The sequence below is a fragment of the Dermacentor andersoni genome, chromosome 5 (genome assembly GCF_023375885.2).
Source record: "Dermacentor andersoni chromosome 5, qqDerAnde1_hic_scaffold, whole genome shotgun sequence".
Lineage (NCBI taxonomy): Eukaryota > Metazoa > Arthropoda > Arachnida > Ixodida > Ixodidae > Dermacentor > Dermacentor andersoni.
The window spans coordinates 194,436,209-194,450,585 of NC_092818.1; the positions used below are offsets into that span (position 1 = coordinate 194,436,209).

Below are 14,377 nucleotides of genomic sequence, written 5' to 3' on the forward strand. Positions count from 1 at the left end.
ACCAGTTGGAGCTGCGGCGCTGTCGTGATGGAGAAACCAGTCACCTGCATTCTACAATTTTGCACATTCTTTCTCAATCGCCTTAATAATTCCAAGTAAAACAAGTGATAGACAGCCTTTCCAGGAGGTGCAAATACCCACTGCAAAATTCCACAAAGACCAAATAAAAGATATATTAAATGATGAACATTGTCTTCCCATGAGTGCACTTGTCGCATTTTTTCAGTCTTGCTGAACACGTATTTTGTGGGCTCGAAGCTTGTTGGTGCGAGCTCTTGAAAAGCTGTCATGTCATCTGAAGGGCTCTTCCTTTGTTTTTAACATCGATCACTCCCACTTAGTGTGGTTGAATCGAATGTCAAACAAATATGGTCGCTTGATGTGGTGGTGTCTAGCAGATCAACAGTTTGATTTCCTAGTGCGGCACAAAAAAGGCAAATGCCATGCAAATGCTGACTGCCTTAGCTGTATTCCCTAGATTTTTTTTTTTATTGCTTGTGTGCATGCAAGTTGATGCAGGCCTTTTCGATTCTTGTGTTGTTTTCATGTGTTCTGCTCCCAGTTAATTCAACTGCCGGGCTTTCCTAAGCTTGGGCGCGAAGTTGCTTCTGACGTAGTTACTGTGTTTTTTCCACTTGTTCACTAAGTCCCTTCAGATCCTGTCATGTCGGCTGACGGGGTGAACCACGCGCCAAAGGTCTGCGGCGGCTCCCTGTCGCTACGTGCTCAGCAGCCTTTCAGCACTCAGCGAGTAGTGCTAATTATCAGCGTCACCTACTCCTGGGCATCCCAGCCCCTCTCCATGGGCTTGTTGTTCGAGCCTGAAGACGCATAGTGCTTTCTTCACCCTTTCTGCAATGTCTAGCTCAACTTGCCCGCCTGTGCCACTATGCACCTCGGTGTCTTCACCTATTCCAAGGGCAAGGAAAATGTGATCGTGCAAAACTTGTCAGTGCTGTGCTTGGACAATCTTGTTTCCATCACTGGCTACCTGTTCCCACCTCCAGTTGTTCAAGAAGCGTAATCCTCTTGAACGCCTTCCAAAATGGGTAGCTCTGGCTGAGCTGTAACATTTGCGGTGCTGGTCACATTCTAAGTTGGGGCCTGCAGATAAGATTGCCTTGCTTGCCACAATATATTTTATTTTATTTTGCCACCCTCTGATTGGCTACTTGGTGCACAAGAAGCACATCACTGAAGGAATAAAGGTGATCATTTTCCTGGCGCTGAGTGGGTCGTCTGTTCCCTAGGCCGGTCGTCCTGCCACCCTCGGCATCTAGCCGCCGAATATGTAACAGCCTCCAGTAACCCGGTGCTATTTTGTGAACTGTAATATGTTTAGGGAAAAACTAAAGCTCTCCAATTACTTTATTCTGTCATGGGAAAACAAGGGGAAGGTGGGAGATGGAAATTCAAGATGATGTATTGAAAGCAACATGTAACATATTCTGCTAATTGACACTGAAATCCGCATCGTCACCGATAATCCGAAATCCATTGTGAATTGTGCGCCATCCATCGTGAATGGGGAGAGTGCTAGTGCACAGGAGCACATTGGCAATGTTGGTGTCGCCGCGCCGGCTGCGCACCTTTACTTTTTCCATCTGCGGCTCGTTCTTTAGGCCCGACTGGCGAGAGACGCATTTGCACCTAGCCAGGCATAGCCAACGCCTCAGTTACAGGTCACTTCTCTCCAGTGAGGTTCCGTACAAAGCTCAAGGACGATAAAATCGTTGCCGTGCGCCGTATGCTGTATGTGCGAGCGAAAGCGTGCGAGGGTGAGCTGGCTTAGGCGGCTCAATCCAGCACACGCGAGTGAGGAAGGCGGGGCGGATGCACGCCCTCCTGAGGCACGGGGGTGAGGTGAAAGGAGAGCGGGCGGGGAGACCTTCTCCAGCCGCTGCTGCTTAAAGTACGGCCATGTGGGCTTCATATCTTAAAATTAAATTATGGGGTTTTACGTGCCAAAACCACTTTCTGATTATGAGGCACGCCGTAGTGGAGGACTCCGGAAATTTCGACCACCTGGGGTTTTTTAACGTGCAGCTAAATCTAAGCACACGGGTGTTTTCGCATTTCGCCCCCATCGAAATGCGGCCGCCGTAGCCAGGATTCGATCCCGCGACCTCGTGCTCAGCAGCCCAACACCATAGCCACTAAGCAACCACGGCGGGTGGGCTTCATATCTTGAATGTGATCTGCAATGTTTGCAGAGTGCATGTAGTGCTGGTAGCTTTTTATGCAATGTGCTTTCTATGTTTGGTTTGCGTTGAAGCGAGAGCTGTATGAAGGTCAATTCGCTAGCTGGTACTGCCGCGATTCCTCACTTCAGCGTTTTTCGTTGAGTTTGCGCAGTCATAGAGCGAGATGTGTTCAAGTTTACCTGCACGCGTAACACCGCACTTGTTAATTTAGTTAGTAAGCGAATGTTTACAAGTTTATATGGCCGATAAAACTACTATCTTTACTTCGTATAGCTATCTACTAATTTGCTATCGCAATCAATGCTTCGCTTTTCGGGCGAAACTGCGACATTTTTTTACCTCCGCGCCAGTCACCGCGACAAACTCAAGCAAGAGCCATCTCGACATTGGTCACGTTGGACCGCGTCGGCTGAGCCAGTGCTTCAAAGTATAGACGTTGTTGTTCCCGCCAACGTGATGTAGCGCGTGTGCGCACATGCTCAAGCCACGTCGGACTATATACGCGCCTTAACCGAGCGATTTTTTTCTGACTTTCATTAGTTCGAATTTTGTATAATTCGAATTTCTGTAGCATCCCTGCAGAATTTGAATTAACAAGCTTTTACTGCATACTCCATTTTTGTCAAGCAGCGCACACATATTTTCATTACCTGTTTCTGCCTTATAATTTCTGCAAGTTGATCAGAATCAGCCTGTGTTGCTAGTATACCATACAATCAACATATGCATCCTTTGCACATTGTTTTAGTTTATTAAGCACCATTTGTACTAGCATCATCTGTCAGGACTACCAATTAGTATCAAAAAAGTTAACGGAAAAGAGATGCTTTTGAAAAGGCAATGCATCTCTTATACACAACCCTGTGATATGTTGTTGAGGCTAATAAATCGACAATCAATGTTGGTAAAAGTGGGTATGGCAAATTGACAGATGCCTAATGTCACCAAAATCAGAAAGGTACACAGCTGTAACAAATACATAAAAATTTTATTCTGGAGTTTAATGTCACGAAAGTGCCAGTTGGTTTTGAAGGATGCCATAATGGAGGGTTCGGCATTAATTTAGACCACTTCAGTTTCTCTAACTTGCACCCAACACATTTTTTCTTTTTGCCCTGTGATGACAGGTTCCTTGAGTAAGAGTTATTCAAGTGAGGCAGAGCCTCACCCCAGGAAAGACGAAACCATTTTTTTCCAAAAACAAAACTTAATATTCATTTCAAAAAGAAAGAAAAAGAAAAGAGAACAAAGAGCACACAAAAGGTACAAAATAGCAAAAGTACAGCAGGCAGTGTTAGTCCACGCAATGAGTTCAAATCACTCACAGTCCAAAACAAGAGGGGAAAAAAAAGGAATAAAACCTCAAGCATTGGAAATTTTATTTACTTGAGTGGTAGCGGCGTGGCGGGCAATGGCAAACTAGGCACGGGGACGCACGGTAGAGCCAACCCCGGATGACCGATTCCAAGGCCCAAGTTTAAGGCCAAGGCTATTGGAGTCCAAGGCCATCCAAGTGCAACTGCTACAGCTGAGCAGTGTTCGTACCGGTTCCTTGGCTCGCGGTTCTTCCCAGGTGCCTCTCACCAGTGCCACCCCAGGCCTCTGGTAGCCTCCAGGCAACCTCCGCTTTCCGCACGGCGGCTCAGGATCAGGACCAGGATGAGCACCAACAGCAGCAGGTCCAGTCGGAACATCTGAGCCCTACGCTTGGCGGATCTGTCTAGCAAGGGTCGTCCTGGTTCTGTCGAGGCTCTCGGGTGCGGCTCTGGACTCTAACAACACCGACCTTAACACCAGCGATATTCGAGCCCCATTCCCGAGCAGTGTTTCTCCTTTCCCCCGGTTTCCATCCTGTTCTCCTTCTCTCTCCTGGTTCCTTGTTCCGCTTATTTCGTGCAGCCCCCTGATTGAGTGATGTTCCTTCTCCCTCGTCCGACAGCTCGTGCCACCGCCTGCCAACATCTTCCTTATTGTTCGGCCACTCGAGGGTATTTGCAGCTATTGCTGTTCCACAGTGTTTTGCCACTGCACTTTTCAACAGTCTTCAGCAGACACTTTCCACTCACTCATTACATGCCCCCATTGGACTGTGGCCACCGTGCCATGGCCTTGTGCCCAGTAGCGCAATGTTATAGCCACTGAGCTAACGTTGAGAATTGTAATGAATTTGAGTATTTTCAATGAACATATATGGGAGAAAATGGACTTGGGCTTTTTCTGTATTTTTGCCCTAGTGCAAGAAAGAAATTTAACTTGTGGGGATGTGCGACTCTTACACGTGCCCTGATCTGCTGTTTTTCCCACATGTCTAGAGTCTCCTGTGATCTGGCTTCTTCGCGTAGCTTAGTACCGCCAGCGGTCTGTCTGGTTGCAGTGCATTACGAGAGATGGTGCGAGCGTTGTGCTGATGATGCTGCCTGGCAGTGGAGTTGGTTGGGTGCGACGGGAAGTAGGCTCTTTCTCTTTGGCTCGGGGACAGCAAGTGGCACAGATGTGTTGTGCACGTGTGCCAATGCATGCTTCTGCGAGACTGTCTCGCAAGGCCTACACCGGAATGGACGAACGCGTTCATTCGAATGCACCAGCATTCGTGCGACTGTACACGGAAACAACCAGAAGTTGGTGCCCAGCATGGGGCGAACATACCGTATATACTTGCATAATGGTCGCACTTTCTTGTCAGCAAAATTGACGCAAATTCAGGGGTGAGATCACTACGCGGGTTAAATTTCCCACGAAAAGAAAAAAATTTTTTTTTCGGCCCGCATTTGCTGCGGGATGCGGGACACCAAAACAAAAATGGCGGCCGGCGGAGCAAGCCGAACGCGCCGAACGCGATCTTTCTTTTTCTTCGCGTGAGTACATTACGTGCATTGAAACAGTTTCTTCCGTATCAGTGATGAATGGCAAGTTTGCGGCAATAACGTAGCCATGGCCACTCTGAGGGGACAGAAACAGATGGGCGCGCTTACCAGCTGCCACTGACATAGTAACGCATGGCCGGCGTGCTGCGAAAACCGGTATCTGTCTTCACTACTATCCTAATCCGGCATGTTTCCGCTAAGGCCGGGCAAATATCTTAGCTGTGTTACAAGCGTCGGCGTATGAATAGGGTACACTTTTAACGTATCAGTGTAAACGTGGCTACTATCATTGCCGCGCACGATTTGTTGCGTGCCCACGAGTGCAGATGAGAAGAATCGAAAGGCGCCTTTTTTGTTGCTGCTGACCACAACCATTATAAAGCCTACACATAATCAAGGCAAGTTTGGTTGTACCTCTTTTAGTCATGGAAGTGCGGAAAGTGATGAAAGTAATGAAATGAGGCATCTACTTAAGAATGTTTGGTGCGTGCAGACCGCTTGGCTTGCCTTGAAGGGTCGTTCGCGTAGCATTCGACAGATGGTAAGCGCGATCATTATTAGCTAGACTTGGCACACGACATATTGCTGCGGCAAGTTCTGGGTGCGATCATTACACGGGAAATAAAAAAAATCGAATTTTGATGACAAAATTCAGGGGTGCGATCATTATGAGAGTGCGATCATTATGCGAGTAAATACAATATTTTCTCGCTGTCCGGTCATAGTGAGTCGGACTTCCTTGATTTGTTGCACATCCATCGGCATGTTCTGTGGACAGGAATTCGGCTAGTGGGCATTAGTGTATGAAAGCTGCAATAAATGCCCATGTGATTGTTTGCACTACTGCGTTGTCGTTCCTTTGTCTCAACAGCACAGGTGAGACCTCCACAAACTCAACAGAGACTTAAATTATGGTTGTGGTGGCTCAAGAAATGCTGTAGATATAAAACATAGTGGAAAAGAAGTAAGAACTTGATCCATCCATTCTATCTAATGAATTCCAGAGAGAGCCATACGAGGAAGTCCAATCATGGTTGCAACGTTTCCGCAGTGCATTGCTGTGAAGTTGCTCTGTGAATTCAAACAAATATGTCCCAGCATCCATCAAAGAGTTTAGAGAAAGCTGCATTCTGATGTCATGCGAGTTGTCCAACATGTTGGCATGCCACCATCTCCTATGGAAAACAACACTCTGCACACAGTGTTTCCAACAGAGCTGGACACTCAAGAAAACTCCTACTGTATCCACATAGGCACTGTAATGTCAACCTGAGGTGTATACCTGTACAAGGTCAACCTTGTGGTGCTGGGCAGCATAGTGCAAGGCAGTCTCTCCAACCCGGTCCTGCAAGCCCAGCTGGGCATTGGTTGTGGTGGCCAGCAGCTTGACCACCGTGTGGCAGTCAATTCTCTCATATGCTGGCTGCTGGCCTCTGCTGCTTTCGTTACGCAGTTTTCCTCCATGGCAAAGAACTGCCAGATGAAGTGGTGTGCGTCCTAGCACAGATCCAGGAAAGAAACAACAAATGCAATGTAATGAAGCAAAATGCCCATTTTTAAGATTCCTGTTACTCTATCAAGGTTTAACTGCACAATGTCTTTAACACATCAAAAATGTACATTTCATTTTTGTTGAACAGACTACATCTTGATTTCACGGATGTGCTTATTTCACTTTATATGAACACTTTTGGTAACTCAAGATTTGATATTGAACCCACAAGCGGCATTGTTCGGCATTAGCTTAAATTTATTTAATCACACGATCGCACAAGCTCACACCTATACGAGCTTCAACCTCTGAACATTCCCTTTGTGTAGTAAACACATCTGTGCCGCTGCCACCCTGCTCAATTGCAAATGAGCGCTCATGCACATTCCCTGAGCAACTACTAAGTGACTTGATAGGAGTGTACTTAAATTTGTATCGAAGAAATCACACACAGTGCCGCTGCCACCTCACTCAATTGCAAATGAGCGGACACACACACTCCTACAGCTGCTTATACACACACAGAGAAAGAGAGGGTAACAGCCAACCAAAACTGTCTGCCACATGGCAGCATTACACAGTGAAGTTTCCTATTCCAAGAATCTCTTACTTAAATTTGTGTTCAAGAAATTACACACACACACACACACAAATAAGGGGGGAGGGGGGAACAGGAAACCAAATGCAAACTTAAACTTGATGCAAGTGGATACTAATTTTGCAAAGAACAGAGATCGCGCACACAAGCAAATAAAGAATAAGGGAATTCATCAAAGCCTATGCTATTAAGGTTGTTCTTCATGGCACAGGTATCACCGTGTCTGCCATAACTCTGAGCAAAAAAAAAAAAGTCATTAGCTTAACCAGTGGCAATCACTGGTGTCGGCATGGCTCCACAACAGGTCATTGCGCATGCAATGTCAGCACGGTATATACAATAAAACCTTGGTCATATGTTTTGGAAAAAACCGAGAGAAACAGTACTAACTGGGAGAACGTACGGTCCAAAGTAACTGAAAAGTTTGACAGGCTCAGCTATCGTTGACATCTACATAATGTGGATTGTTGCAGCACGAGAAGCTGACATGCATCAAGCTGGTCGTGCTCTGGCGGCCCGAGACACGTTTTGTTGCTTTCTTATTGCATAGTGTTTTAAGAGGGCGAAGGAAACCAAAATGAAATCGAGCTGGTGGGCGACACCGGATGCCGCCGAAGCGAAATGTGATGCCCACATCGCACTACCTGCGGCAGGGAAAGGTGGCGCGTTTGGATTATTGCCTACTAAAAGTGTGCAGTATGCACTACGCACCACGCGCTGTAAAACAGATAGGTGAAGATGCTTATCGTAATAGGTTTTGTGGCAACAGCTGTGAATGCGGCTTGCGACCACCCGGGCGGAAATTTGCTGGTACCGGAATAAGAAACTGTGCGTGCAGTCATTTTCATGTGAGATGGGAGGCTACATACTGTTCTCGATAATGCGCATGCCTCATGCCTTTTCTTGTTCACATGGGATTTAGCGGCCAGAAAACGTACACGATCCCAGCCTGCAGCAGGGAACGATGGCGTGTTTCAGTTATTTATTGCCCATTAATAGCACGCTCCACGCTTCCAGCGGCACCACGTGCTATGAAACAGATAGGTAAAGATGCTTATTACAATAGGTGTGGCGGCGACAGCATGAATGTCGCGTGCGACGACCCGAGAGTAGATGTGCTGGTACTAAAATGAGAAACTGAGCATGCACCGGCGTTTTCACGAGACGGACGGGTGAGTTTTGCAGTGAACCTGCCGTGGCGGGCAGCTAATACTGTGCTCGATCACACGCGTCTCGCATATTTTTTCATTTACATGGGTGGTCGTGTTTTTCGGGAACGTATGAACAGGTAAAAAAGTGAGCGTAACTCTATTGGGTCATATCTTATGTTCTCTATTGCGAACATTGGTGCCGGAAAAATGTGCACAATGGGAACGTATCAACGAGCTTCTATTGTATTCATAACTTTGTTGAAAAATAAACAATCAATATTTTGTGCTTGGTGTCCCGGGTCTGTGTATGCTTTAGTGTGTTTTTTCATAATTTTTGGAGCACTTCTTTAAGCATGTCTAGTAACTATGGTCGGCTGTCATGTTTTCATTAGGAGGATTTGTCACAAGCCAAGCGAAGAGCACACAAGGCCAGGTACCTTTGACATCTTGGGCATTGACGGAGCCAGGGCACGGGGGTGCCAGCAGCTGCTCAACACATGGATGGTCTCCCCGCTCTGCAGCCAGGTGCATGGCTGTGGCACCATTTTTGTCCCGCATGTCCCGGTGGACCCCGGCCTCACACAACAGGCCCACGACTAAGGCCTGTCGCAGCTGGCACGCGTAGTGCAGTGCTGTCTGCACACACAGACACATACACTGTGTACCCAGGAGATTAATGAAGGAAAACCTGATTTTGCATTGACAACTGCTTTGCCCTTTTCTTTTTCTTGCTCCAGGCCAAGAAAGATACCATAGTGCCCACACGCAAGCTACTCAGCAAACTAAGTATAAAGAGAAAGCTAAACTATGCAAGCTGGTGTTAATTTCACAATTACAACAGCACAAAATGTGAGGACAGAAAGAGGACAACTATGATCAAGGAGTAGGACCCAATGCTCACTCCTGTTATCTTTTTGACATATAGCTCAAACCTATTTGCTTGTGATTGCTGCAATCATTGCTTGAATACCAATTATTTGTTCTACCCGCCCATCTAGAGGCAGCTGTAGTGTCAGGGTTCTCCCCATGGTGAGCAGCAGTTTTGCTGCTTACCACTCCGGCCGACCGCCCACCTGTCGGGCTTCAAGTTTTCTGAACTCGGGGACAACTTTCTGTGCCTATGCAGTGAAACCTACGAGCGCGAGGAGGCTGGCTTTCACAAATGCGCTATTACAGGCAAGCATGAACACTGGCGGAAAGCAGCTGCACACACTCACGAGTGAAAAACACAGGCTGGGAAGCTGGCGGTAATTGCAGAAAATCACAATACTAAGCCTCTAGAACACTGTAGTGGTATGGTGGTGGGTGCTATTCTGGACACTTGTTGAAATCCGCCATGTTGTTGAAATCTCAAGGTTGCATAATCAATTGGCTGAGAGCAGCCCGAGAGCCTGCTCTCAACCAATCAGATGAGGCAACCTTGAGTTTTCAACAATGTGGCATATTTCAAAAAGTACCCAGAATGGCACCCCATAACGTCAGACATGACCTTCGGCCTGCCGATATAGATTATGCTGCCCCCGCTTACTGTGCGAGTTCTTCTATCATCGTTGTCATTGTGGGCACCTATTTAAATGTGGTCACGGCTTGCTTCCTTTAATTGATTTCAAGGTTGTTTATGTTTTTATGAAGCTGCATTTTTCTCTCCAATATTCGCACTAGTACAGCGCCGACATGTCTAACTCATTTACGCTTTCAAAACATACAGTTTTTTACCATAGTGTGGCTACGTTGAATGTCCCACATACAGGCGAGGCCGGCATGTGGGACTCCCAGTAGACTGTGAGAGGGACTTCTCAGCTCTGAAACTTATTAAGACACAACTGATAAATTGCCTCAAAGAGAAGTCATTGGACTACTTCATTCGTACTGCATGTGAAGGGCCTGACACCCATATGATATGGTAGTGGAAAACTGGGCCAAGCTGAAGAATTGGCGGATTAAAGTGTAGTATGTCTGGAATGCAGAAATAAAGACTCTTGCATTGTTGTGTTGTGTTTGCGCTTGAACGTCTGCTGTGTTGTCATCATTCAGTATATGCCTGTGCCTCCCCCTCCCCCAGTCCTCAAATGTCCACCTCTCAAAATTTTCTGGGGAGAACCCTGTGTAGTGTATAGTATAAACTTTATAGTATAAACAGCGAAACAATTTCTTTTTGTATCAGCTGGGCATACAACTTGCTTGCAACAAAACAGACTAAATAAATTTTTGCACGTACCTTTTTTTACCTCTTTATAAGCCATACCTCTCAAGCCCTACATCTCACAGTGAATTGAGAAGTACTATCTTCATGCTGGTGTAAGTCACATGTTATGTAGACATATTCAAGAGATTTTGCATTTCTCTATTTACTTGTGTAACGTTTAGTCTAAGTGGTCTTAAATTGCTGTCTCTGCATTCCATGTGTTTTAAGTGCGATCAACAACTAGCCTTTGACTATAAATGCTGCTTTTTCTGTATTTAATGTTAACCATATATGCATGAAGTCATCATCATCATCATCAGCCTGGTCCACCTTCAGTGCCTCGCTACCTATCATAAACTGCTGTTCTCTTCCGAGGCTGTTAAACATTACTTTAGTTTTCTGCAGATTAAGTTTTAGACCCACCCTTCTGCTTTGCCTCTCCAGGTCAGTGAGCATGCATTGCAATTGGTCTCCCGAGTTACTAAGCAAGACAATATCATCAGTGAATCGCAAGTTACTAAGGTATTCTCCATTAACTCTTATCCCCAATTCTTCCCAATCGAGGTCTCTGACTACCTCCTGTAAACATGCTGTGAATAGCATTGGAGAGATCGTATCTCCCTGCCTGACGCCTTTCTTTATTGGGATTTTGTTGCATTCTTTATGGAGGATTACAGTGGCTGTGGAGCCGCTACAGATATCTTTCAGTATTTTTACATACGGCTCATCTACACACTGATTCTGTAATGCCTCCATGACTGCTGAGGTTTCGACTGAATCGAACGCTTTCTCGTAATCAATGAAAGCCATATATAAAGGTTGGTTACATTCCGCACATTTCTCTATCACCTGATTGATAGTGTAAATATGGTCTATTGTTGAGTAGCCTTTACGGAATCCTGCCTGGTCCTTTGGTTGACAGATGTCTAAGGTGTTCCTGATTCTATTTGCGATTACCTTAGTAAATACTTTGTAGGCAACGGATCAGTCTATAATTTTTCAAGTCTTTGGTGACCCCTTTCTTATGGATTAGGATTGTGTTAGCATTCTTCCAAGATTCCGGTACGCTCAAGTCATGAGGCATTGCGTATACAGGGTGGCCAGTTTTTCTAGAACAATCTGCCCACCATCCTTCAACAAATCTGCTGTTACCTGATCCTCCCCAGCTGCCTTCCCCCTTCGCATAGCTCCCAAGGCTTTCTTTACTTCTTCCGGCGTTACTTCATTTTTTTTCTTTCTTTTTTTTTACTTGTGGGATTTCAAGTTCCTCTAGACTATTCTCTCTTCCATTATCGTCGTGGGTGCCACTGGTACTGTATAAATCTCTATAGAACTCCTCAGCCACTCGAACTATCTCATCCATATTAGTAATCATATTGCCAGCTTTGTCTCTTAACGCATACATCTGATTCTTACCAATTTCTAGTTTCTTCCATGAAGTAATATAATTAAAATCAGAACTCCTCATGCAATACTGTCATGCACAACACACTACTCTTCTTACAAGATGCTGTCCAAAATTATGGCAATAAAGTAACAGCAGAAGTTAGCCCACCTGTCCATTGAGGTCACACACTTCTAGGAGTCTGCTGGAGTTGTCCTGGCGAAGGCGCACCACCAACCTGTAGACCAGTGCCAGATTCGCACAGGCCACAGCCTCGTGAAGATGCCTGTAAGTGCAAAAGTCTCTCAAAATGGAGCCACACACAGTGAATTGAAGAGTACATGCAGCTGTAATGATGTTTGCTTTCACACTAAGCGCTTTCAAGAGGCTATGACTCAGTTTTTAGAATTGGTTCTCTGGTTACAAGGGCTTCTATTAAGAGGAAGTGTTGCCTCAGGCCCAACTCTGGTTTACCTATTCAAAAACATGTGAAACACAGAAATTCTCTCATTAGACAGCCATTTAACAAATCTGAATGAAATCTGTTGCACTCAAGATAAAGAGCTGAATTATTAGGAAGAAATTTTTATTTATAGCCTCACAGTTTTTACAAAATACTGCTGAAATTTGGTTAGTGTAAAAATAAATGAAGCACATAGTTTGCACATCCATAACTCTGCACTAAAAACAAATGCTTCCGCTCTGTGAACTGTGTCTGCTAGAGCAGTGGTTTTAAACAAGCAGCTCGCGGTGTTGCATCGTAAAGTGTATGCCTTCTTAAACAGGTGGCACTAAGCGACCTAGCCAAGACCTGCATGGTTATGTCACGTGTCGGTGTCACATGTACAAACGGGCAAGGTACTTAAGCACAGCATGAAATAGAGAAAGCTCCATTTCATCTGTTGCCTCGTAGTGTTTTTCACTTGTCGCTGCCTCAGTGGTTCTGGTGCAGTACAGCCTGTTTGCGAGCAATGCTCCCAGCTCGGCAACAAAACACGTGGCACTCTAAGGTACTGCCTGTGTAGCCCCACTGCATCCCCTCTTTTCCCTACGACTGTGCTGCTGCGCATTTTCCGCCTTGCCAAAGTCTCAGTGTTCCTTTCAGTTCAGCAGTTTTCGTGCCAGAAAATCGCAAACATCGGCAAAGGAATAACCAGTACAGACAGACCTCTCAAAGTGATAATAGCAAGCTAACAAGATTATGATAATGAGCATGCTAAGAATACTAAACATGACCATGGTCATCCTTTTACTTGAAAACAGGTGCGGGTGCAATACGACTTTCCCCTCTCAACATATAATAATATGAGCGGGACAGGCACATGCCAAGGAAGACATATGCGGAAGACGTCCTTACCCACGTTTACATTACAGGCAGTTTTGCAAACGGTCAGTTCTTTGGATCTTGTTGCGCCCACACTGACCCCTTGGCATACAGTGTCAGACATGGCTCCCTCTTATGTGCTGAATGCTTGGCAAGAATTTCCATGCAATTACAGGCAAATGCTGGGCAAAGGGGTGGGGGCAGACAAGGAGCGAGAAAAGGGTGCCGCATGCCTGGCAGTGGGGACCTCAAGGAGCTATGTGGACTGGATGCGGCGCAGTGTCAGAGATCAGCTTGAGACCACTGTGCTAAAACATCCGGAGCAGACAAATGTGTTGTTTGACTTTACAGCTTATGTGAAAGTGTTACATTCTTTACAGGGGTTTTGCAAAAGTCCTGCTAACAAGTAGGTCGTATATATTTCAGTGGGCTGTACATAATACGTTAATTTTGTTCGATTTAGGCTTCTCAGTAAGTGCAGTTTACAGATTTCCGATACTGTTTTTCATTGTCAAGTTGCTAACTGGATGCTTTAGTCCTTTTATTTAATTTCATGATTTTTAAAAACCTTTTCAGCAAACATCTGGAGGACTCTTAAGCTTCACCTTTAAGAGTGGATCGCGATAAATTTAAAAGTGTCCTGACTGATCGTCACGCTTCCCAGCAATCGCTGCTTTCTTGTGTATGCGGGGAGCTGAGTGCAATGGTGTTGTTGCAAGGAGCCGAGCGGCCTGCGCCGCTTGGGAAAGGGGTTTTTGTTTGGGTTTCTGTGGAACAGAATGATGTTTTCTGGTATACTGAAATTAAACTCCGACGCTATCGTGTCTGTGGGTTGTGTTTAGATCATACTTTACAATTTTTCGGAGGCATTTTCTTTTAAGGAATCCAATTATTTCAGTAAGGCCTTGGGCCACGTGGAGGGCCTGAGTGGGTGTGGTTCAGAATGATTTTTCGTCAAGCGACGTCCGATGCTGACATCGTATTTTTTTTCGACACGGGGGCCTTAACGCTATCACATTAAAAGTTATGGCTGACTTAAATATCTACTTCCTACAATCAGTAGATTGGAAAATTTTTTGGAACACACAGATTGGAACACATTCACTTCTGCAGTACTTTTTTGAAGTCCTGATTCCTGTGTGTGATGACCCACCATGGGTCACTTGTCATATTCA

General features: G+C 45.6%; 1 protein-coding gene across 1 annotated transcript in view; it reads right to left on the reverse strand.

The window, feature by feature from the left end:
- LOC126531786 (NF-kappa-B inhibitor delta-like) overlaps positions 1–14,377 on the reverse strand; it is a 44,283-nt gene that overhangs the window by 19,768 nt on the left and 10,138 nt on the right. The window contains exons 3-5 of the mRNA XM_050179514.3: positions 12,050–12,164; positions 8,747–8,945; positions 6,351–6,565 (exon numbers count right to left, since the gene is read on the reverse strand). Of these exons, the coding sequence (XP_050035471.1) occupies positions 6,351–6,565; positions 8,747–8,945; positions 12,050–12,164 (529 nt within the window). The remainder of the gene's footprint in view (positions 1–6,350; positions 6,566–8,746; positions 8,946–12,049; positions 12,165–14,377) is intronic.